Source organism: Rhinatrema bivittatum, chromosome 7 (assembly GCF_901001135.1).
Source record: "Rhinatrema bivittatum chromosome 7, aRhiBiv1.1, whole genome shotgun sequence".
Lineage (NCBI taxonomy): Eukaryota > Metazoa > Chordata > Amphibia > Gymnophiona > Rhinatrematidae > Rhinatrema > Rhinatrema bivittatum.
The window spans coordinates 138,361,987-138,388,626 of record NC_042621.1 but is presented as its reverse complement, the minus strand read 5'-3'; the positions used below and the strand labels follow the sequence as shown (position 1 = coordinate 138,388,626).

Below are 26,640 nucleotides of genomic sequence, written 5' to 3'. Positions count from 1 at the left end.
ATAGCAAAAGGTCATCCTCCAGACCAAACAGCAAAGGGTTAACATTCCTTGGCTGTACCATTTGAACCTGTATGGGAAGAGGTGGGACTATAATTGTTACCTAGATAGGATGTAACCTGTATTAGTAAGTCCAAGCCTCCATCTTCCTCCTTGGCTATTGTGTCTGGTCACATTATTTTTCTATCCTAAATAAAGTAACTTTGCATGCTACCACAGAAGAGTGCGGAGTTATTTTTATTCATAGTGTTCCTCCTGAAGGCATGGTGGTCTCTGCTGCATAAACCAGATTCTGACCCTGAAAACAAGATTTGGCCAGAGCTAAACCACCAAAACAACAATTTCAATAACCATATCCATTTCATAAATGAACTATTCTCAATAAGTGAGTCGGGACACATTGGTGTGTCGCAAAGTCCTGGGAGGTATGTCACAGAGCCAGCAGGACGCTGCTTTCTCCTGCTCAGCCCAGTTGGAGGTTGGTTGACTTCTCCTTTATCGGGCCCAACAAGAAACTTCTCTTGCTTCCCTCTGCTTTTATTGGTCCAATGGAAGGCTGTTTCTTCCTTCACCCATATTAGAATGAGTCATTGCCAACTCCTGCTCTAACCACTAGGCTACTCCTCCACTCTTCCATAGAAACAGAGAAATGACGGCAGAAGAAGACCAAACGGCCCATCCAGTCTGCCCAGCAAGTTTTGCACTTTTTTTTTTCTCATTCTTATCTGTTACTCTTGGCTCTTAGTAACCTTTTGATTCTATTTCCCTTCCACCCCCACCATTAATGTATCCATTTAAGTGAAATATCTAGCTTAATTAGTTAGGGGTAGTAACCACTGCAATAAGCAAGCTATACCCATGCTTATTTGTTTACCCAGACTAAATAATTCAGACCTTGTTGGTTGTTGTTTGTATATAGATCTACTTTTCTTCATTCCCCCTGCCGTTGAAGCAGAGAGTTATGCTGGATATGCATTGAAAGTGAAGTATCTGACTTTTTCCCCTGCCGTTGAAGCAGAGAGTTATGCTGAATATGCATTGAAAGTGAAGTATCTGACTTTCTCCCCTGCTGTTGAAGCAGAGAGCTATGCTGGATATGCATTGAAAGTGAAGTACCAGGCTTAATTGGTTTGGGGTAGTAACCGCCGTAACAAGCCAGCTACTCCCCGCTTTATTTGTGAATGCAAATCTTTTTCCACGTTTCCTCTTGCCGTTGAAGTTTAGAGCAATGTTGGAATCGCATTATTATTATTTATTATTTAACAGTTTTATATACCGCAGTTCAGGTAACATTGTTACTAATCACTTCGGTTCACATTTCAACAATTACAATGACAAAATAAAGAATAATTTATAATGTCTTACATAGAACAGGGAGAGTGTAACTTGGATAATAACTTACAATGATAATAACTTACAATGAACAGGGAGAGTACAAATTATATACAAATAGCTTATAAGAACAGAATGTGAAGTCATTGGAGCTGTCTTGGAAAGACCTAGAGTCACTGTCATGATGTTCGTTCGGAGAAGCAAGTGCGCATGGGAGATTATTGATGGAAGGATGTTGAGGAGGTGTCAAGGGGAGGAATTAAACGTGTGTATGTTTATTGATACTCTTGATACTTGATACTTATGAATTTGATACTTGATACTTATGAGTTTTGATTTCTAGTCACCTTGAGACTGTAGTGATTTAATGGAGGGGAGGTGGGAGGAACACACACACTTTCTCTTCTCTTTCATATACACATGCACACTCACAAACTCTTCTACCCTCTCTTCTCACTATCCTCTTCAACCCACTATCCTCCCCCTTCCCTCTCACTCACCTTTCAGTCATTCAACCCTCCCCTACACTCACCACCTCAGTCACTCACCTTTCTTCCCTCACCTCTCCCTCACACTCCCACTCCCCCTCTTCCCTTCCCTTTGTCATTCACCCCCCACTCGCTTCTCTTTGTGTCATTCACCCTTCCCTCTCCTCTGTCATGCATCCACCCACTCAGTCTCCTTCCCTTCCCTCATTCTTACTCCTTTCCTTCTCAGTCAGGCTCCCTTCCCCCAGCTCCTTTCCTTTCCTCTGCCAGACTCTCTCCCCCCAACCTACTTCCTTTCTCTTCAGTCACTCTCCCCCTTCCTTTCACTCTCTTCCCTTCCCACCATGTGACTCACCCTTCCTGCCAGTGGCATCATGGTCTTCTTCCTGCCTCCTGGGTGCTGGAAGCCCTCTTCCCTTCCCACCATGTGACTCACCCTTCCTGCCGGCAGCATCATGGTCTTCTTCTTGCCTCCTGGGTGCTGGAAGCCCACCAGCAGTATTCTGGATCAAGAAAACATCTGTGCTTTTTGCTATCCAGACAGCTAAACTTTTTCTCCAATCAGTCCTCACGACAAAGATTCTTTAAGTTTGAAATTATTTATTGCATAGGTAATTTTTCATTGCTTACAATTGTTGCATCTCAAACGTTTGCCCCAAGACAAATAAAAGAACGCAACTGCTTCATTAGCAATCATTAGCAATCTTCTGGTCACAGCACCTCCACTACTCCTCTTCTTGGGGGGGTTGGAAACCTCGCCAGCATGTCACAGCATCGCGTAGCTCCTCTTCATGGTGGTGGGGATTGGGAACCCCGCCAGCAAGTAATGCCACGATGCAGGACAGGACCTCTTCTTGCCTGCCACACAGTGTGGGCCACACATAATGTAATTTTTTTATGGCTAGGCAGGCTGGATAAAACTTGGTGATGGGCTGGATTTGGCCTACGGGCTGTAGTTTGCCCACCCTTGGTTTAAGTATGTGAATTGATATTTGAGGGTACATTAAGACATTCGACATCTGTGTCATCATCACCTGATGATGGCTATGGTTGAAATGTGTATTGCAATTCATTGATTTACAAGCTTGGTCCTAGATGTTTGTCAATTTTGAATAAATTATCATTTAACTTTTGATTTTTTAAACTGAAGTGCCTGTCCTATTGTGGAGAAACGGTATTTGACTGTTAAAGAATTGCAAATATGTTAAAATTGGAATATACTTTGGACAAATGAATGTGTGAAAAACAGAAGCTGACATATGCAGCAGCACAAATGTAGTAACATATGCACTTGGTTTTGTTTCTCTAGGCAGTTGTAGTTTTGGAAGACTAGCACTGTAAAAACAAATGTGCATTTTTACAAGGACTTGTTTGTAATATAATTCATGTCATAATATGGGAGCTATGTTCATAGATCTCTAGTTTGCTTTAGAATTGTTTGAAATAAGATAACTACCATTTTAGAACAAAGACCACTAACCATTTTATTCTCCACCCTCTGGACCAATTCCAATCTGGTTTATATCTTTTGAAGATGCGGTCTCCAGAACCATACCCAGTGTTCCAGATGAGGTCTCATCAGGATGTTTAAGGGGCATTATCACCTTTTTTTTCTGCTATTCCTCTCCCTTTGCTCCTAAGCATCTTTCTGGCTTCTGCCATTATTTTATCCACTTGTTTGGCCACCTTAAGATTATCTGATTCAATCACCTACAGATCCTGCTCTTCTTTCGTGCTTCTAGTCAGATAATTAGCTACTGAATGGCACAGAAGAATTTCCAGCAATGGCTTTAAATCATATTTTGTCTCGTGTGATGAACAATGCCCAACTTGTGCAAAATGAGGGCAGTTTCATAGTGTGTCACATGAAAGCAGAAGTAGGGGTGAAGAGATTGAAAAATAGTATGGCAAAAGTGGGAAGGAGTCTGTAGCTTTACTCCAATTACAATGATTTTGTGAGACTGCAGGGATTTAAAAAAATAAATTTCTTGTTTTAAAAATTTTTATTTAAGAAGTTGCCTACAGCCAAATCCACATTAATATACATTTAAGCTCTGAGTGCAAAAATTAAAGAGAATATATAGGTCCTCCAGTTTGGAGCTGTCCACATACAATTCATCTGACAATTTGTGGTACACTGTAAAACCTCCAATAACATTCCCAAATAGAGTTGTATTTAAACTTGCGATCCCTTAAACAGTAACGTAACTTTTCAATATCAGCCATGGATCTAATCTGGGCTCTCCAACTATCCAAATTACAGTTAGTTTTCCAAGTAGAGGCATTTATGAACTGGGCTACCAGAAGCAATTGGGAAACTAGAGCCCTATTCTTAATGGGGACCCCCAACCCTGCCCATTTTCCAAGCAGACCCAGAGACCTGGATAGATTTTAAAAATACATTTCTAATGAGGTCAATATTCAAAGCTATTTAGACAGATGACATCCAAATTATTCATCTAAATAGCAAGTTTTGAATATTTCCCTTGTTTTTCCATCTAAAAGTTAGCGGATAAGTCATTATCCAGCTATGATTTCTCTAAATAAGCAAGGAGCCTGCTGGGGTATTCCAGGGTGGGGTTGACTTAATTGAATAACTTATCTGGCTACCTTAATTCTAGCTTTTTTATTCAGCCTGGATTATGGTAGCGGCCTACCATGATCCAGACCCAGTGCTTCTAGTATTGCCAACCAACTACAATAGAAACATATGCTTCCATCATGGCTGCTTAGCCACAGCAAAAGCTCCAGGCCCATTATCTTTTTTTACCAGCTATATTCTTTTGATTATAGCCAGATAACTCTAAAGTTATTCAGCTTATCATAGTTTGGATAACTTTATACCTAACCAGCAATATAAAAAAAAAATTCCAGTTATATTAGGACATTTATCTCACTGAATATCCAGGACAAGTTAACCAGCTAACTGTAGCTGGATAACTTGTCTGTTCACCGGCTTACTGAATATTACTCTCAATATACCTATCTCCAATTATTTTTCAGAAATCTAATTTAGTCTTGTATTAAGATTATTTTTGGAAGTTAGTTAATTAGATTCCTGGAAGATCATTGTATGCAGTTGTGGGGTTGATAGTGGATCAAAACAATCCCCAATAATTGATAAATGTGATCGATATATGTTCATTGCACATAGCTTAGCAAAAGGATCATTAAGGCCTGAAACTGAAGCATGCTGCTTAATATTAAATGAGCTGATGATGAGCCAGGATACTCTGTTCTTTCTACATTTGTTTTTCTAAGAGATAAGACTGATAAAGGCCTGTGCTTGAACCTTTTGGGAGTCAGGCAGTACCAGCTTCTTTAACTGGTCATAGTTTAACAACCTACAGTTGGCTATTGTCAGAGACATGAATTGAAATCAGAACACTTAACACTTGCAGATGCTGGATTAGAGCCAGAGAAGCAAGAATATAAGGATTCTTTAGATGAGCCATGGACATGAGCAGGTAGCCAATTTATGGATTCTCTGACATCATAGAAAATTTTCTAAGATGGCCCGCGCCATCTTAGAAAATGGCGCGGGCCATCTATTGCTCCTTCCATGTGACAGGGGCTGATCAATGGCACCAGTAGCACTTGTCACATGGAAAGGGCAAAGAGCCACCGGCGCCATTTTGTTTATGGCAGCCAACAGCCCGAGAACGGGAGATTGCTCCCGGGACCCCCACTGGACCACCAGGGACTTTAGGCAAGTTTTGGGGGGGTCAGGAGGGTGAGGGGGTTATAATTAAGTAAATTTGAAGGTTAGGGGTAGGTTTTTTTTTTTTTAAATAAATGTGCCCTCCCCCACGCGCTAACCCGAACAACGAATTTTCCTCGAAGTTCAGGGAAAATCCATCTCGGGATTCAGGTCCTCCAACCCATGCCGAATTGGACTATTTCTTTGAAATTTTCCAATTCGGCAAAAACGATTGCAAATCCTAATATTTAGTAAACTAAGTTTTGCTTTTACAAGATTGTATGTATGTGTTCTATGAAGTAATATAATGTCACTCAGTCCACCTTTTACAAGTTTACTTTCCAAATGGCGGGAGGCTTATATAATCACCTTGTCTATGTGTCTCCCCCACTAATAACTTTCCTAGTCAGTGTGCTAGCAAAACCAAATTTTTGAGGCATGTCTGAGACACCGAAAGGAATCTGACATGGATATTTTTTTCTGGATCCATCTATTTCATAAATATGCACTCAAATGTCATCCCCCTAATTCTTTTGTTTGGCATCTGTTCTGCAATTGATCTACGTCAAATTTTTACCATCTGTCAAGGAGTGGTCATGGATCATGAGAGGAGTATTTTGGAGGGATTTCACACATTACATTAATAAATGTATGCAATTATGTCACCTAATAACATTTTGGTTTCAGGACATGTCAAGGAGTCTGTGAGTATCATTCTTTTGGGAATCCCCATATTTGCTAAACACATAAATGCAATTACACCACTTAGTGACTTTTTGGTTTTGTCACAGCAAACGTTTTTTAATAATCTACATATATACAAATTGGTACATGTAGTTATTATTTATCTGATTTATATTCCACCTTTTAGGCACTTCAGAAGAGATTACATTCAGGCACCGTAGATATTTCCCTATACCAGGAGGTTTTACAATCTAGGGAAAGAGCCATTGCTAAGGGAGGGGAAATACTATTGCTAAGGGATTTCGATCTGCTGGATGTTGCTTGGGAAATCCTGGTTGCAGTATCTTCTAGAAGCAATGAGATACTGGATTCTTTGTAAGGTGAACTATTCTGTCAAATGGTAACAGAACCCACACGGGAGGGGGCTATACTGGACCTTGTGCTTACCAACGGGTTCAGTATTTCTGATGTTGAGGTGGATGATCAACTGGGATCCAGTGATCAATGGATGGTGTGGTTCAGTATTAGGGTGCAAGAGATGAGGGTTCATTCAAAGATGAGGGTTCTAAACGGGATAGGCAGTGAACTGGGCCTGCGCAGCCGGCGCTGAAAGCCCGTCGGGGTAAGGCCTCTCCGTTCCGCCTTCCCCAATCGGGCTCCCACGCCGGCCACCAGCCTTCGTTTACTCCGGCCTGACTTACCTGAATGCTCGCCGCGATCCGGCCCGCCTCCGCCTCGATACGGCCTACCTCCGACTCGATCCGGCCTGCCTCCTCCGGGAACCGGCCTCCTCCACCCGCCCGGCTGCGAGCCCCCACCCCCACCAGACACGCCGCAACGAGGTCCGCCCCGCCGGGCGCAGGGGTGACGTCATCGAGCCGGGACCTGCAGGATTTAAAAGGCCCTGCACTCCCCGGCGTCTTCCTCTTCTACACGGGATCGGCGGTGAACTGGGCCTGCGCAGCCGGCGCTGAAAGCCCGTCGGGGTAAGGCCTCTCCGTTCCGCCTTCCCCAATCGGGCTCCCACGCCGGCCACCAGCCTTCGTTTACTCCGGCCTGACTTACCTGAACGCTCGCCGCGATCCGGCCCGCCTCCGCCTCGATACGGCCTACCTCCGACTCGATCCGGCCTGCCTCCTCCGGGAACCGGCCTCCTCCACCCGCCCGGCTGCGAGCCCCCACCCCCACCAGACACGCCGCAACGAGGTCCGCCCCGCCGGGCGCAGGGGTGACGTCATCGAGCCGGGACCTGCAGGATTTAAAAGGCCCTGCACTCCACGGCGTCGCGCGCCGAAGGAGCGCGACAAAGGGGCCCGCCCCTTTGTGCGCCCCTTCGTGCGCCTTTCGCAGCCGCTGCCGCAGCTACCAAATCCCTGCAATCTCCTTCAAACCAACGACCAACCTTCAGTATCATCTTGCCTGCTGCCACGAGTCTCCGACGCCGTCCCGGCTCCGTTTACATCAACTCCACATCTCATAACCCGACTACAAATCCTGAGACCAGCAGGTCCCCACCAACTGTAAGACGTATTACCTACCCCCTCAGGTGCTTTCTCTCCTATTCTCCCATAGCAGGTAACAGATTGCCGTCACTAAATACTATGCTCTAAAGCCTGTTATAATTATTAAGATAACTGCCTGATTCCACCTACCTTATTTGAATTGCCTATATAAGTGCCTGCCTCTCCTGACATTGCCTGTATAACCACGTTAATGTGCCTGCCTCTCCTGACATTGTCTGTATAACCACGTTAATGTGCCTGCCTCTCCTGACATTGCCTGTATAACCACGTTAATGTGCCTGCCTCTCCTGACATTGCCTGTATAACCACGTTAATGTGCCTGCCTCTCCTGACATTGCCTGTATAACCACGTTAATGTGCCTGCCTCTCCTGACATTGTCTGTATAACCACGTTAATGTGCCTGCCTCTCCTGACATTGCCTGTATAACCACGTTAATGTGCCTGCCTCTCCTGACATTGTCTGTATAACCACGTTAATGTGCCTGCCTCTCCTGACATTGCCTGTATAACCACGTTAATGTGCCTGCCTCTCCTGACATTGCCTGTATAACCACGTTAATGTGCCTGCCTCTCCTGACATTGCCTGTATAACCACGTTAATGTGCCTGCCTCTCCTGACATTGCCTGCATAACCACGTTAATGCGCCTGCCTCTTATGATAGTGCTTGTACAATCACGATAATTTGCCTCTACACAACCCCCTACCCCCCCTAGAGTCCACACAACCTGCCATATCTCTGAAACCAGATATCACGCCCACCTTACCCATACCACCCCTTCCCCTGCATTCCACCCACAGCCTCTCCTCCCTACCATAGTAAAGCCTCTATTATCAACAAGTCTCTTTGAACATATACCTACGTAGCATATGACCCACCCTTCTATCCCCCTCGCTAAGACCCTTAACCATCCTCATATCCACCCTTTACCGCATACTAACCTACCCCCTGCAGTAAACAACACCCTACCTTACATACACCAACCAAACAATAGCAGAACCCCACATTCTTTACAATAATGAGTCCACAACCCATTCCCACCATAAAACACTTCTACACCCCCTACAAAATGACCAATCACACATACATAACACAACAACACAGATCACTCATCCCCATTATGGCATCCCCCCTCACACAAATCCTGGGTATGCTATCATTTTCCATTCTACTACTCAATGCTCAATCCATTCTAAAAAAGACCATTCTACTACAGGACATCCTTACAGACGAAGCCCCTGACATATGCGCCATCACGGAATCCTGGTTAAAGGATACCGACTCTGCCTTAATCAACCAACTCTCCTCAGATGCATACTGCTTATTTTCCATACCTAGAAGCAAAAAAAAAGGAGGTGGACTATTCCTGGCCGCCAAAAAGAACTTCAACCTCACACTCCAAAACATTCCACCACCCCCCAAACTGGAAATCAACATATTCAAATCTAATTCCCTCCAACTCTGCTTAATATATGCTCCCCCTGGCCTTCTCGAAAAAGATCCCTCCCCACTCATAGAATACATCTCTAGACACATAAACAATACCAAACCTACCATAATTCTGGGAGACCTGAATATTCATGTAGACCGCGACCCCCTCTCCCCTTCTTGTGAAGCTATCCTGACAGCTATGACAGCACTCGGTTTCAAACAAAATGTCTCAGGACCCACGCACAAGGCGGGGCATACACTCGACCTCATCTTTACCAACTCCTCAATCCAAACTGACCAACCCAGATGCACACCCATCCCTTGGTCAGACCACTTCCGAATAGACACACGATGCACAATCAAAGACACCCCCCCCCCCTCGCAACCCAAAAAAACAATAACATTTCGCAAACAAGGCAAGACTGAAGACATCCTTGAGGCCCTTTCAAAAGAACTCCCCAACATAAACCTCACTGACGCAAACACAGCCACAGCCTCATGGTTTCAAATCACCACAAACATAGCAGATAGACTCTGCCCATCCCACACCAAAGAAATCAAAGCAAACAAAAATAATAAGAAACCATGGTACACAAATGAACTCAAAACCATGAAACTCGACCTCCGTAAAATAGAAAAATCCTGGCGGAGGAATCAAATACCCACCATCCTAGCACAGTTTCGCGCCCTACTACACACCTACCGAAAAGCCACCGAAAAAGCAAAGAAAGACTTCTATGCCGCAAAAATCCATCAGTTCCAGTTCAACCCACAAGCCCTCTTCCAATACGTTACCAGCCTCATCACTGCACCGGACAGACACAACCTTGACTACGACAATGAAACAAAATGTGAAAAATTAGCAGCATACTTCAACACTAAGGTACAGACCATTATGGCTCGTTTCTCACCTCACCCCAATCTCCCCAACTTAACAACTCCCAGCAATACTCCCTATGACCTTGATAATCCCATCACACCCATACAAACATCAAACACCACCCTCTCAAATTTTGAAAACACATCTGCACTAGAAATTGAAAACACTATCAAAAAACTCAGACCCGCCTATCATCCCTCAGACAATCTGCCCACCAAAACACTACTCTCAAACCCTACATCAATTGCCAAACACATTGCAAATGTCCTGAATAAATCTATCTCACTGGGCCAGGTCCCAACCGAACTCAAGCAAGCCATTATAAAACCCATCCTCAAAAAACCAGACTTAGACACCACTGATCCAGCCAACTATCGCCCAGTGTCAAACCTCCCGTTTCTCTCCAAAATACTCGAAAAAATAATTAATAGACAACTCACAGAATACATAGAAGACCACAATATTCTCTCATCTTCTCAGTTTGGTTTCCGTAAACACCATAGCACAGAAACCCTACTTATCTCCCTCTCGGAAACCATACTCAAAGCCCTGGACAAAGGACAGCCCCACATACTCGCACTTCTAGATATATCTGCGGCATTCGACACAGTTAACCATAACATACTCATTAAACGTCTCAAGGAAATTGGCATCACGGACAACGCCCTTCTTTGGTTACAGTCTTACCTACACGATAGGAGCTATAGAGTAAAAATTGGCCGCAATGAATCCAAACCGGTCAAACTATCACAAGGAGTACCACAGGGCTCATCCCTCTCCTCTACCCTTTTCAATATCTACCTCATACCCCTCTGCATACTGCTCTCCAATCTGGGCATCCAGCACTTCATATATGCTGACGACGTCCAGATACTCATACCTATAACAGACTCAATCACTAACGCAATGAAAACTTGGAAATCTGCCCTGTCTGAAATAAACAAATTACTCACTGACAACTTTCTGGCACTCAACACCAACAAAACCGAACTACTCATCCTCTCTCCCCCCAACATTCTCACACTCAGCCTTTCCTCCCCTTCGCCACCAGGCTGCCCTCCCACCCAATTTGTCCGCAGCCTAGGCATATGGATAGACAACCACTTTAACCTCAAAAAATTCATATCTAACACTATAAAGAGCGGATTCTTCAAACTCCACACATTGAAGAGAATCAAACCACTTTTACACACTTCTGACTTCCGAACAGTGCTGCAGGCCATGATCCTGTCCAAACTGGACTACTGCAACGCTATCCTACTAGGCCTCCCAAAAAACACCCTTCAACCGTTACAGCTCCTACAGAATGCTGCCGCACGCATTCTCACAAATACTCACCGTCATGACCACATCACCCCAGTTCTTCAATCCCTACATTGGCTCCCAGTAAACTCCAGGATAATCTATAAATCCCTCACCCTCATACACAAAGCCATTCACAACCAAAACATGCACTGGTTCCCTGAACATCTCCACCTCCACAACACAACCAGACCAACCAGAAAACAGCACCAAGCCAAACTCCTGACACCCTCCCCTAAATTCATCAAACATGCCACGATCAGAGAAAGATCATTCATTATAGCAGGCACTTCCCACTGGAACAAAATGCCACCCCTCCTACGCCAGGAACCTTGCCATAAAAAATTCAAACAGAATCTGAAAACCTGGCTCTTCAAATCAGCATACCCCGACTAACCAACCACGCCCAAAGATACATACCCGACCCTCACACCCCTCCTGACTGACACGCCTCTACCAAGCTTAGCGACCCCCTTCATCCCCGCCCCCCCTTCTTCCCTGCTCCCCTTCCTTCCTCCACCCTTGCCCTTCCTTCCACCCTCCCCTCTTCCCCTCTCTTCCCCTCTCTTCCCCTCTCTTCCCCTTCCTTCCTCCACCCTTGCCCTTCCTTCCACCCTCTCCTCTTCCCCTCTCTTCCCAACCTTCCCCAACGTCCTTCTACCTTTCCACTACCGCCCATATACTTTATTGCCTTGTGAATAGTTGCCTTGTGAATAGTTAATGAACCTATTCTCTTTTACTCTCCTTAAGAGTTTATCATATAACCACCAGTCTCACGTTGAATCAATTGTTATAATGTTTATATATTCTAATTTATTGTAAAGCCAAATAATGTCTATGTTTTCTATCCTAAATCATTGTAAAGCCTGTTGCTACGTTACGTTACATTGTGAACCGGGGTGATGTTTTTAACGTGCCCCGGTATATAAAAAACTATTAAATAAATAAATAAATAAAAAATGAGGGTTCTAAACATCAGGAAAACAAAATGGGGAAGTACTTCAAGGAGTTATTAGCTGGCTGAGAAAATCTAGAGAAGCAGAAGGACAGTGGACAAAACTAAAAGGAGATATTATAAGAGCAACTAATCTTTTTGTTAAGAAAGTAAATAAAGGAAAGGGGAAAGAAAGATGCCACTATGGTTTTCTAAAGAAGTAGCTGTAAAAGTAAGGGAAAAAAGTTAGCATTCATAAACTAAAAAAGATCACAGAAAGAGGAAAAACATGTGACAATATCTGGAAAAATTAAGAGAAAGTGGAAAATAGTCAGGAATGCCAAAATTAAAATAGAAGAAAAATAGCAAATATGGTAAAACAGGGGGACAAGATTGTTTTTTTTTTTTTTTTAGATATGTTAGCGAAAGAAGGTAGTGCAAAAATAGACTGTGAGACTCAAAGGTGACGGGGAGGAATATGTAGAGGCTGATGAGGAAAAAGCAAAATGAAGGAAACAAAGAAAAACATTTCTGACCTGTCTGGCCCTTTCTAACTGATTACTTCACTAGTTGCTTCAGGCAGCTAGCCCCCTTGGCCTGATATACCGAACTCCTGTACTGTCCCTGCAGCTAGGCTCCTGGAAAAGAAGAAAAAAAATTGTTTCTCTTCTTTCTTCTGTGTCTGTGGTTTTCTGTCTGTGCTTCCCACTTAGAACAGGGATCCCACGGTTACCACCATATGTGGTACTGAGTGGTCAGAGGATAGCCAGAGAACAGACTTCAAGCTACACTCTGGCAAAATCTTTTATAAATCTCTTTATTTGTAGTAAGTAACAGCCAAAGCAACTCTGCTATTTTATGCCATTCAACAAACAAAATGTGATAATGCTACTTACAGTTCAGTGCAATTCTCTTTCTTGAGGTATCCTTCTTCCTCCAGGGGCCCGCCTAACTCCTCTGGGCCCTGTTTTCTTATCCCTGGCTGAAGAGAGCCTCCCTGACCCAGAATCCCTTGCTGGATGAGCTTATAAGAAGGACAGGGCCAGATAACTGTGGCTGGTCCTTTAAGGTGTTCTGAGGGAGTTTTTTAATACCCTCCCTCACATTCCAGCAGAAGATATTCCCAATAGTTCAGAAGGGAGTGGTCATCATGGCAGTTGTAAACAAACCCAGGATCAGAAGCAACAGCATACTTAGGAAAATAACATCTTTTACTTTCTGATTTTCTTAGCATTTACATTTTTTAAGCTGTATACTGTAATTTTAGAATACAGTTAGTAGATTAAGTTCACAACATGAATTGTCCCAAGATCTTAAGGGGAAAGTGAAGGTAGCGCTATTTCTACTGGTAACAAGGGCCAGTGTTAAGAAAAGAAGACTAATATGCAAATATCTTTCAGTCCTTACTTGATATATTATTTTTCATTGTGGTACATTCTCATTATTAATAAATCATTCATATAGAGCATACTAGATGTATGCAACTCTCTACAGAGACACGTATGTGTAATTTTGTAACATTGTGCATAAATTCACTGGCAAATAGGCTACACCAATTTTCAGCGCTGACTTAAATGCATTTTGAAAAACGATCCCAGCACACCTATATGCACACAGTTACACTTGCTATTTGGTATGCATAGTTTTGCTGAGAGAATTTATGTGTATACTTTTTTAAATCAAAACGTATGTGTGTAAGTCCCAACCCTGCCCAGACTCCACCCCCTGGAATGCTTCTCCTTATGTGTGTAATTTTATTCACCTATCGGTTGTGCAGTTTTCTAAAGGGCCATTTCTGCCAATAAAGCACTACTTTACCTGCAGAAGTCCCTTTAGAATTACTCTCCTTGGAGCATACAGTCTAGTCAAGACCAACATACAAAGCACATAAAATAACAAAAAAAACCCCAAAGAAATATGATATGAGTTAAGGCAGAAAAGGTGTGACTGAAAAAATGAAGTAGGAGGTTAAAGGTGTGAATTAAACTGAGGATCAAATATGACAGTGGGACTGTAAATATTTAAAGGAGAACTTGGGTTATATATATTGCTGATCAGTCTAATTTATTTGTGTAAACAATCATAGAATATTAACCCCAGTATTGTTGGAATAAGTAGATTCTCTTGTCCAGGTCCCAGATTGACAAAATCTTGGTCAAAAGTAGGAAGGCAGGAGTTGGGAATGGGATGAATGTATGGGTGATTTAGCTGTACTAAGTATGGGAAGTTGCCATTGAGGTAGAGTGGGATGGTAATGGAGCAAGCACCAGCAAGCATTATAGTAGCAGGGAAGGGGAAAATAGAGGATGCAGATAATTGTAAATGGGTGGGGATTAATTGAAGAGAGAAATGGACCACTTTATTTAATTAGGTAATGCCTTGAGGGATTAGTCTGATGTCCAGAGAACAATCTATTAGAGGAACAGAACTTACAGTGGGTGGGTAAGGCTGGTCCTCAGTCTCTAGTACCCATAGAGGTTGTGGGCATCAGAGAATCTCCATCTGTATTAACAGGAATAAATCAAGGGGTTAAACTGGCATCAGGTACTCTTAATCTGCTTTAAATAGTTATAAACCAAAACGCTTGCCTCTATTACTCTGACTAACTGACATTTAGACCCGTCCTGGATTACAGAAAGGGCTTTTAGCTATTCTTGTAAATGAGGAATCACCTTTGTAAAAGAGTTTCTCAGGGGGTTTTTGGTAACAGGCAATCAAGGAGCAGATTATCTAAAATATCACAAACAATAATATTCTAGATAGCACTATTAATATGAGATCAATATTTAAAAAGCCAGAAATGGATAACTTAACTACCTAAATTAGCCAGATAAGTTATCAGGGATATTCAGGGAGATAACTGTCCCGCTGAATATTCTCGAATAAGGATATCTGAGTATACTTATCTGGATAACTTTAAAACATATAATGGCTATGTTTGAATATTTATTTGATTATTTTTATATTCTGCTTTTAGGCATTTCAAAGCAGATTACATTCGGTCAGGTACTGTAGGTTAGATTTCAAAGTTATCTAGGATGGCTTCCAATGTTGCTATTAAAGCAATGTTGGAAGCTGCTGGGGTCATGGTACAAGTCCACCATGATTCCGGCAGCACACAGGGCTTTGGAGTGTGAGAGGAAGGGGGAAGAGAAGAGGCCGGGAGGTAAGTTTTTCCTCGCCATACCGGGGAAGGTGCATTAATCCACCGCATTCAACTTTAACTCTTACTAAATCTTTGGGGGGGGGGGGGAACCTTGGGGGAAGGGAGGATCAGGCCGACAGGTTCAACATTTGGTTCATTTGGTTGGGGAGTGGGGGATCAGGCCAGTAGGCCTTCTTGGTGGGATTTTTTCCCCTTTCTGCTCGCCAGTTAACCAGCTATATTTTGAATATATTTTGAATATAGCTGGTTAAGGTTAAAGTTATGTTCCCCGATAACCTTAACCCTGCTCTTGGCCACATCTAAAGTTAAAAAATAATCGAAAGGGGAACCATATGGTTCATTCACTGTGAAACTTCATCTCATTATAATACTGAATTATTGTAACTTGTAAGGTATTTTTGTTGTTTAATGCTATTTAATAAACCTACACGCCAAGTGGAAATCCCTTTATTCAATGTTGTAAAAAATGTTTGAAAAATTTTTTGTGAGGGGTTGGAAAGGTCTCATATAACCGTGTAGGCAACCCTGCCTTATTCAAGCATATTATAATCATAGACCCACCAACCTCCTCCGTTTTTTATGTGTGCATATATGTGGATTTGTGTTATTAAAATTTCAATAATCTTCTTCCATTTTCAAAATTATAGATGACATCCGGCAAATATCTCTTAAAGAGATTGATTAACAGTATTCCCTGATATTTCCAAATACCACGACACCACCACTCATACTCTGTTGGGTGTGATCTTGTAAATTACTTTCTTTTTGTAGAGAACTAACTCTTTTTTATATTGTAAATCACACCTCCCAGACTATAAATGTCCCAACATGTACATGTTTCGGACGATACACGTCTTTCCTCAGGGGATGTTCCGGCGGGTGATGTCTAACCCGCTATTAAAAACGATGTTGAAAATTACTTCCCTTGAAATCTGTGTGGAAACATCTCCGTTTTAGACGATTTGAAAGATTTGGCGGGAGATCACGTCAAGGAGGAAAGTGATTTAAAAACGGAGATGTTTCCACACAGATTTCAAGGGAAGTAATTTTCAACTTCGTTTTTAATAGCAGGTTAGACATCACCCGCCGGAACATCCCCTGAGGAAGGACGTGTATCGTCCGAAACATGTACATGTTGGGACATTTATAGTCTGGGAGGTGTGATTTACAATATAAAAAGGAGTTAGTTCTCTACAAAAAGAAAGTAATTTACAAGATCACACCCAACAGAGTATGAGAGGTGGTGTCGTGGTATTTGGAAATATCAGGGAATACTGTTAATCAATCTCTTTAAGAGCTATTTTCCGGATGTCATCTATAATTTTGAATATGGAAGAAGATTATTGAAATTTTAATAACACAAATTCACATATATGCACACATAAAAAAACGGAGGAGGTTGGTGGGTCTATGATTATAATATGCTTGAATAAGGCAGGGTTGCCTACACGGTTATATGAAACCTTTCCAACCCCTCACAAAAAATTTTTCAAACATTTTTTACAACACTGAATAAAGGGATTTCCACTTGGCGTGTAGGTTTATTAAATAGCATTAAACAACAAAAATACCTTACAAGTTACAATAATTCAGTATTATAACGAGATGAAGTTTCACAGTGAGTGAACCATATGGTTCCCCTTTCGATTATTTTTTGATTATATAACACTGTGTAAGTGGCATTGATAGTTTTGGTTTGTCACATCTAAAGTTAGCCAAATAAGTTATTCATTTATCTCAGCTGTGTCCCAGAACATCTCTGAAATGCCTCCTAGTTATTCAGATAAATTTTATCTGGTATAATTTTAGACCACCTTGCTTTTCTTATTGGGATGATTATGAAAGGAAAATGAAGAAGGACACATGTCCAAATGAGCATGCTTTTCAGACAGACTATTTTTTATTCTCTGAAACTTGCTGGTCATGCTGCCATTCATTGATGAAAATAATGGCCACCACTGGAATTCAACTACAGTGACATAGCAGTATAATAAGCTGAAACAAAATATAGGAGTCTGTAGTTAGAGAAGGCTTATCCTAAAATTATGATCCATGGATCAAAAGCTGTGAGCTTTTCCCGCAGATAAGGAGGCTGAATTAGCCATACTGTCTGGGAGCGCCCCCTGGCAGCTCGCGGCGGGAACTTCTTCTAGCACTAGTAAAGTTTTGCTGCTGCACATCTGCGCAGTGCCTTCCTGCGTGGTCAACGATTTCTTCTCAGTTTTCGCCTTTTCCGCGCAGTAACGGGCATGGGGTCCATCTCCTTCTGAAGATCTCTTCCTTTTTTTCTGCTTTTCTTCACAATTGTAAAGCCCCAACAGCACTTTTCAGTGCTAACATGGCTCTGAAAGCCCTGGGATTCGAATTTTGCCAATGTGGCAAAATTATGTTCGTAACAGATAGACATAACTACTGTTATCTATGCCTTGAGCTGGACCACAACATGGCGACCTGTCGGGACTGTGGAAGAATGCGAAGATCATTGGCTAAGGATAGGGAGCATGCTGCATCAGGCTCATATGCCCCGCAGTGGTCAGCTCAGTCTTCTCTAGGCAGAGAGCCCAAATGGCCCAAAGGAGTCAAAAGGGCCTCCTCCCTGCAACCTTCCTTCAAAGTAAAAAATTCAGAGAGCAGAGGTAAGGCCATAGAAAATCCTTATAAATGGCCCCAAAAAGAGCCAGTTCCCGACTTGACCTGGGCTCCGGGTGCATCATCTATGCTGCAGGGACACCCACAACGACATGGAGCGGGCGTGCCAGATTTGATGCAGGAAGTGGAGCGTCATGCATTTGCTGACACACATCACTGTTCGATGCACCCAAAGCACAGCTCCGATGCTTCAGTGCACCCGACGCAGTCCCTGGCATCTGCACCGATGCTCCTGATGCACCACGTAGTGTCGGGTGAACCATTGATGCATGCGATGCATTCGATTGCAAGACAAGGTAAAGCGAAGGAAAAAACGCACCACATTGAGCACCGCTCATCGAAGTCCGAAGATAGACTGCCCAGAGATTCTACTGCAAGGAGCCCCCGGTGCGTCAACCCCCTGACGCTACCCCTCCTTCTATCGGACTTGGAATACTCAGGGAGTCGGAAGGGGAGGTACCCTGTCATTTGCGCCGCTGCGCTTCATCTACCTCTGGCCGGGATGGTGACCAAAGGGTTCGAACAGATAGGAAGCCTTCTACATCCAGACGTTCTTCACACAGAACTCTCAGGTGCCTCCCCACTCCTGAAGAAGAAGAGGACATCCAAGCATTCCTCAAGGATGTTAAAGGGAGTGGCCTCACAAATGTTGTCACAAATCACAGGACTTCTTCAGAACTTCTTCCATGGTCCTTTCTCAACAACCTCTTTCCCCCTCAAGCCCTTCTGTAGAGGGTTTGGGTCAATCTACTCCCCCTTCTCTTCCTTACTCGGAGAGTGAGGAACTGGATAGAGAGCCTAGTCTGCAAGTGATTGCATTTGACAAGGGGCTGCATTGCCCCTCTCCTCCATCGCCAAACTCTTCCATGGGAATCCCCTCCAACCCCCCCCCCCCCCCACCCCCCCGGGAGGACTGCTTGAACCAGCATCACCCCCGGAAGACCTTTCCTATTCCAGATTTATTGAGAAGGTGGGTCCTGTTTTAAATCTGGAGACCAAGAAACTACCTGATCCATGAACGGAAGTATATGACCTCCTAAAAATATTTGACATTCCAGCTGAATCCACGGCTCTACCCTCTTATTCAGTCTTGGATGCTGTCATGGATAAAGCCTGTCACCTTTTTCTACACCTACCACATCCTGGAAGACAGAGCTAAAGTTCAGGATGTGGAAGTCTCCCCATTATACCTCAGTGCAGCTACCACACTCTTCAGTAGTGGTGGAATCCGCTATGAAGAAGGCCAGTAAAACCAGACTGTATTCTAATGCCCAACCAGGCAAAGACATCCGCTACCTGGACAATTTCGGCAAAAAGTGTTCCAAGGTTTCATGCTGAATGCCAAGGTACAGCAACACCAGTTCTATATCACTCAATATCTATATGAGTGCCTCCAGAAACTGAAGTTAGATGAGGGTCAGCCTACGGTATCCAATCATCGTAAACAGATTGTAATCGATCTAGAAGAGGGCCTTAGTCACCTTCTATGCACATCTATGAAGGATCTGAACTGTCGGCCCGAACCTCTGCCACCGCTATAGCAGCCCATCGCATAGCCTGGCTGAGGGTGAGATCGATCCGCGAATCTGTCCATGACAAACTTGCAGATCTGCCTGCAAGGGTGATAACTTGTTTGGTGACAAGCTTTGTGAAACAGTCTCACAGCTTAAGGAACAAAGTGGCGGTGTCATCGCTCACATTACCTCCAGACCAAACAACTCCAAAGCGATACTATCCCTCCTACAGGAAACCCTTGTATCCCCAGCTCTCTTACAGATCTTACCTGCCGTACTGTCCTCCCTCTTACCCTATACAGAGGGCTCAACCTCCACAGTCACAACAGCAGGGTCTGGTCCGAGCCCAGCGCATCTCCAAACCAACTCCGACTGCTGCCACCAAAAAACAATCGTCTTTTTGATTCTACCGCGGCCACAGCTACAAGAAGCAGTAGGCGGACGCCTTGCTTCGTTTGCACCAGCAAGGGACCAAATCACATCTGACTGTTAGGTTCTCAACATCATCCAGAATAGATACTGTCTAAACTTCAGAAGACCTTCCGCCTTACCACATCTCGTTCCCCCTTCACAGGGGGGGCGATATTCTTCTCCTCTTGAAAGAAGTAAAATCCCTCCTGGGATAAAGAGCGATACAATTGGTACCCCATTCTCACCATTCTCAAGGATTCTACTCCCAATACTTCCTCATTCCCAAGAAAAGTGGAGGACTGTGACCATACTGGATCTCAGAGCACTCAACAAATTCATTGTATGGGAGAAATTCAAAATGACTTCTCTCAAGAGCATTTTGCCCAACCTGCAACCCAACAACTGGATGTGCTCACTGGTCCTCAAGGATGCTTATGCTCATATCTCCATGCACCGCTCATCCTGGTGCTACCTATGCTTCCAAATTCACAAACCACATTATCAATATCGGGTTCTACCTTCCTATCATCAGCACCCAGGGTATTCACCAAATGTCTAGCATTAGCTATGGCCCATCTTCGAAAGGAGGGCATAAAAGTCTTCCCTTACCTCGACGATTGGCTACTAGTAGCCCCGAGTCGGGAACTGATTCGCACCCATCAAATTCGGGTTCTATCTTGTTTGGAAAGCCTGGGCTTCTTAGTAAACTACGAGAAGTCTCACCTCGACCCTTCTCAGATGCTGCAATTTATAGGTGCGCTCATCAACACACATCTCTGCAAAGTCTTCCTTCCGGGAGGCAGGAACTGCACTTTTCAAACCCTAGTCAAAAATCTGAGATGTTAGTGCAACCGATTGCGCATCAGGTCCTAATATTGCTGGGGCACGTGGCAGCAGCAACATATGTGATTCCACACGCCCGCCTCCACAAGCGTCATCATCAATGGGGCTTAAAATTCCAATGGTCCCAACATTTTCACCCAGTGTCACGCAGGGTAACTCTAATACCTTCGATGGTGAGGGATGTGGAGTGGTGGCTACAGATAGAAACCTTGCACTTCGGTGCCCCTTTTTGGCACCCACCTCACCAAATCATTCTGACTACAGATGCCTCCACAACGGGATGGGAGGCTCACGTACTACAGAGGGGCTATGGTCACCTGCAGTGAAGAGGTTTCATATCAACCTACTAGAGCTGCGAGCCATTCGTTACACCATCTGCACCTTCTCATGCCTTCTTGCAGACAAATCAGTCATGATATACAGGGACAATCAGGTAGCCATGTATTACATAGACAAAGAAGGCGGGTCCGGTTCCAGGACTTTGTGTGCAGAGAATCCATGCTACTACTGGAATGGGCACTAGCACATTCGATACAGCTACAAGCCACTTATCACCCCGGCATACGGAACTCAGAGGCCAACAGGCTCAGCCGAATATTTCATCCCCACGAGTGGGAGTTGAACAGAGACATAGCTTTCAACATCTTTCACAGATGGGAGACACCTGAAGTGGATCTGTTTGCCACAGAACGGAACGCAAAAGTACCACAGTTCTGCTCCCTCTATCCGAGTGACCAAAGAATCGCCCAGGACACCTTCCTGATAACTTGATCAGGAAATCTGTTCTATGCATTCCTTCCAATTCCCCTGATAGGACAGGCTGTACAAAAATGCATTGCAGACAATTCGGATCTCATCCTCATCGCCCCGGCATGGCCCAGACAACTGTGGTGCACCTATCTGATACACCTGTCCATACAACCGCCAATATCCCTTCGCAACAGAATCGGCCTTCTAACCCAGGAAGGGGGACACTCATACATCCCAATGAGGAATCCTTTGACTTGATGGCGAGGAGATTGAAAGGGAGGTATTAGGTCACCTTCCCATTGCTCAAGAAATTCAAGTTATCTTCATCTCAACAAGAAAGCCTTCCACGAAGAAGAATTATGCTGCCAAATGGCTCTGCTACCGCCGCTGGTGCATAATGGCGTCCATGGACCCTTTCCACTCCTCACCAGAACAGTTACTCAAATACCTACACTTGCTCTTTAGAACTGGACTGGTGATCTTGTCCATCAGAGTACACCTCAGTGCCATAGCGGTATACCATTCATCCATTCAAGGCGTCTCCATCTCCATGCATCCATTAATATCTCGCTTTATGAAGGGCACTCTACAGCTCAGGCCCCCTATTTCACCACCTGCCGTTCCTTGGGACTTGAACGTAATCCTAGAAGCATTAATGTTTTGCCCCTTTGAACCCATGTGGATAGCCTCGTTGAAGTTTCTAACATGGAAAATACTTTTTCTCATAGCCATCACGTTAGCTCGATGGGTGGGCAAATTACAAGCACTAGTACACTACTCCCCCTTTCTATAATTCTACCATGACAAGGTAACACTACGGACACATCCATCCTTTGTCCCCAGAGTTGTTTCAGTTTTCCATCTCAATCAGACAATCACGCTACCGACCTTTTTTCTGAAACCACATGCCTCAGAATGGGAAGCATTATTACACACTCTGGATTGCAAGAGAGCCCTAGCTTACTACAAACAGAGAACTCATTCACCTAACAGGCCTTCACAACTTTTTCTCTCCTATAACCCAAATGCTCCAGGACTGCCAGTGACTAAATGTACACTAGCTAATTGGTTGACACAATGCATCCACTTCTGTTACAGAAATCGATCAGAATCTTTATCATCAAAGGTGAAAGCTCACCAGCTGAGAGCTATGGCTGCTTTGGTAGCACACCTAAGACAAGTACCTGTTCAGACATATGAAAGGCAGCGACCTGGTCATCGTTACACACTTTCACCTCCCGCTACAGCCTCCAGCAGCATGCCAGATCAGACGTCCTCATGGGACAAGAAATACTACATCATGCCACAAACAGGTAAGACTGTCCACCGACCTAAGGAATTCTCTGCACAGCCAAAAAAAAAAAAAAAAAGGAGGAGAAAAGGAATAGCTTCTATGGATACATTGCACATTGAGCTGTGCTCCAAATCCTTAATCTGGGGACTCCCAGACAGCATGGCTAATTCAGCTTGCTTCTCTGTGGGAAAAAAGCAAGTTTGCTTACCATAAACAGTGTTTTCCGTAGATAGCAGGATGAATTAGCCATGCATTCCCTCCCTCCTCCCTGGACAGTCTATATTTCTTCTCGCTCTACCTTACTATTCTGCGATCCTTTTTTGTGCTTTGAGCCAACTGCAAAGAGATCATTAACTGCCTGGGAAGGCACCTCGCAGGTGTGCAGCAGCAAAACTTTACTAGTGCTAGGAGAAGTTCTCACTGCAAACTGCCAGGAGGCGCTCCCAGACAGTATGGCTAATTCATCCTGCTATCTATGGAGAAAACTGTTTACGGTAAGCAAACTTGCTTTCCTGACCCTATAACCTATGATTCACTTGAACTTTTGGAATCAGTTCACCATATGATAACAAATCACAGTCTTCTGCCCATATTTATGAACACACATGAGTCTGGGGAACTCACTTCCTTAGATACTTACAAATTCCTCTTTTCCCCTAGGTTAGGATATGCTGTACTTGAGATTTTTATTTATTACATATTTGTATTCTTTTGTTTTAGTTTTTCAGATGAACTAAGTTATTAAACATGTCAACTGGCAAAGTTCAAGGACCCTTAGGGGCTGTTCAGAGGCTGTCTGTTAAACTGCCAGGTTTCCAATGCAAATTGAAGGCACAACGCAACCCAAAGTTCACTAGAGAGAAGGAGGTGATGGGCATGACGGTAAGACATTTATGCATTACTGATTTTTTTGCATCTGTTACACCAAAAAGATTATAAAAAAGTATCTTTTTAAAAGCATTATAGTGTGTATTTTTTAGAACATTTTCTGATATAATGATCAGTACCTGAAGTGCAGTTTTCTTTTAGGTTATTTCAAAGAAACAAAGACCTTGTTCTAGTGAACAGTCATTTGTTAGCTTGGAATATTTACTTGTCCCCCTTCTTCCTTCCTATCTACTTTTGTACTAATACCCTTCACGTCCATCCTTTTGCAAGAAGTAGTTATTGCTGCAGTGCTCATTGATCAGCTCCCCTCACTGGGGTCCTACCTCAACATTTGTGCATTGAGACAAATTATCTGAAAACAGACTGAACCCAAACTTACAGCCCTGATGCAAAGCCAAGCATTCAGTTAGCTTGACATGTTTTGAGTACCTCACATCCATTTTGCTCCTTAATTTTAAGAACATAACTATAAGACGTTATTCTGTACAAGCAGATATGTTTTTTTATTTCATACATGCTGTTTTGTGTTTCAGACAGTAATGAAAGGGAGATGGTCTCTTTTTGAGGAAATTTCCTGGGATAGTAGTCCTCACACATGGGTGACATCATCAAATGGAGCCCTGGTCCAGAGCTTTGACCTCAAAGATTCTAGAACTTTCAAACATGCCCTACTGAGCATGTGCAGCTGTAGTCATCACTCTGTCCCGTAGTCAGAGTCCCTCAGTCCTTTCTTTTTTTCGCATGTGTGTGTTATGGTCATACCTGGGAACTTTTGCCTTCCAGTCACCCTGAGATTACCATGGATTAGCAGGGGGGGGGGGGGGGGGCAACTGCACAGTGGAACTGGATGATCACAAATTTTCTCTCATAAACACTCTTACATGTTCACACTTACTTTCACTGCTCATTCTCTCACACATGCCCACTCACTTTCACACCCATGCTCATTTGCACTTAGCTCTCTTCTACTTACCTACATACACTCTCATATCTCTTCTTCCTACACAAATACACACTCTCACAGACATGCTCATTCATTCTCTCTTTCCCCCTTTCAAAGCACACTAGCAACAGCAGACTCTAACTTGGGCTTCTGGAGCAGCAGCAGCCTCTTCCTTCTCCTCCTGTGCTGCGGAAATGGATGCTGGCTGTTTCTTACTCCTCATTTGATGCACGGGCAGGAAATCGCAATGTCGATTGGCCAAGGCAAACAGGATGGGGCGGGCAAGTTGCTGGATACAGGAAACAGGCTGTGCAGGAACAGGTGGTGTCACGAGGAAGCGAAGTTAAGCGTTAAAAAGGTCCGAAGATGGTAGAAATCACTGTCGAGTTCCTCTTTTTTCAGCCGCACAAGACCAATGACATTCCTTTCTTCTTTCCGGGTCCAAGCAGATTGGTTTTGCTGCAGCACCCAGAGATTTCCGGTATTGGCCCGGAGACCCGGTAATTCTTTTAGAATTCCAGAGTCTCCGGGCCACATCTAGAGAGTTCTCAGATATGATCATGGTATTCAGCTTTGCTGTCTCCTCACAGTTTTTGTAAATGACTTTTTCTATAGCTGCAGCTGTTTTCTTTCCTTTCCCTTACAGTAGTTTCATTTTCTTTTCTTTTTTTCATCTTCTTTCCACTGTCTTCCAGCCGCATGGCAGGCCTTAGTCGCTGTGCAGTCTGGCAGAGTCTATTACTATCCCTTATTAAATAAATACTGCACCTGCAGTTTAGTATCTGTGTCCTCGCTTTGCTCTGTCTTTTTTGTTCCTTTGTCAGCTGCTGGCAGGACTGACTGAATGCAGTCCTTGGTGATCCATGTAGGATGCTGAGCCTGGGGACTCACCTGAGTTCAACCCAGATAGGAGTTCGATGTCGTTTCACTGATCGATCGGTATTGATGGAAGTTCAGACAGGGAAGAGATCGACCACACCATTCCTGTTAGGGGGGAGAGCCCATCTTCCCCAAATTCAAAGGAACTAGTCTTCACAGGCAGGAACCCTCAATGATGTAGCCTCCCTTCTGCTTACCTGTGATGGCAGTGCAGGCTCCTTGTGAGAGAGGGTTAGCAGGAGCCTGTTCAAGCAGCTTGCTGCCGCACCTTCAGTGCCATGCCCAGTAACGGTTGCCCGTGCACATCTGTGACCAGCACACTGATGATCTGACTTGTTGATGTCAGGACCACATCAGGGACCAGGACTGCCATTAAGCACCATGGTCACCCTTGACTCCGTTGAGGTGCCAGGGCGTCCTTGATGCTATTGAGGTGCATAACCCCCCTTCATGCTGTAAGGGCCTTCTGTGCCATAGGAATCTGTCAACGTGGTGTCTCGATGCACCGGAGTCATTGAATGCCTTGGACCTCGATGTGGCAGAGTAGCGCCATTGACCTCTAGTGTCAGGGACCAGAACTGCCATCGAGTGCCATGGTTCCCCTCGATGCCATCGAAACCACCCTTGATGGCTTTGGTGCCATCGATTCCTCGGTGCTGTCAAATCAATGCTCTTGGTGCCATCGATACTATCGATGCCCTCGACGCCCTCGATCCCATCGAAGTGCATGCATGGCCACTCTCGATGTCATCGAGATATGTGGCCTTGATGCTGCGGCAGCCCTTGTTGCTGTCGGTGTGTGGTTTCAATGCTGTGGTTGCCCTCGATGCTGTCGAGGTGCGTAGCCTCGATGCCATTGCGGTTTGGAGCTGCTTCAATACCATTGATGCCCTCGATGCCATCCAGGTGCGGGGCTGCCATGGAGGCCATCGGGCGTATTGGCCACCAATGCCATTTGTTGCCATTCGACGATGTTGAGCACCATCAATGAGGTACTGGGATTGCCATTGAGTACCCTGGTCATCCTCAAGG

The 26,640-nt window shown here is 44.1% G+C and overlaps 1 protein-coding gene across 1 annotated transcript in view; it reads left to right on the top strand.

The window, feature by feature from the left end:
• HYDIN (HYDIN axonemal central pair apparatus protein) overlaps window positions 1-26,640 on the top strand; it is a 1,819,717-nt gene that overhangs the window by 49,503 nt on the left and 1,743,574 nt on the right. Inside the window, exon 2 of the mRNA XM_029609235.1 lies at window positions 23,619-23,780. Within this exon, the coding sequence (XP_029465095.1) occupies window positions 23,646-23,780 (135 nt within the window). The 5' untranslated portion in view covers window positions 23,619-23,645. The remainder of the gene's footprint in view (window positions 1-23,618; window positions 23,781-26,640) is intronic.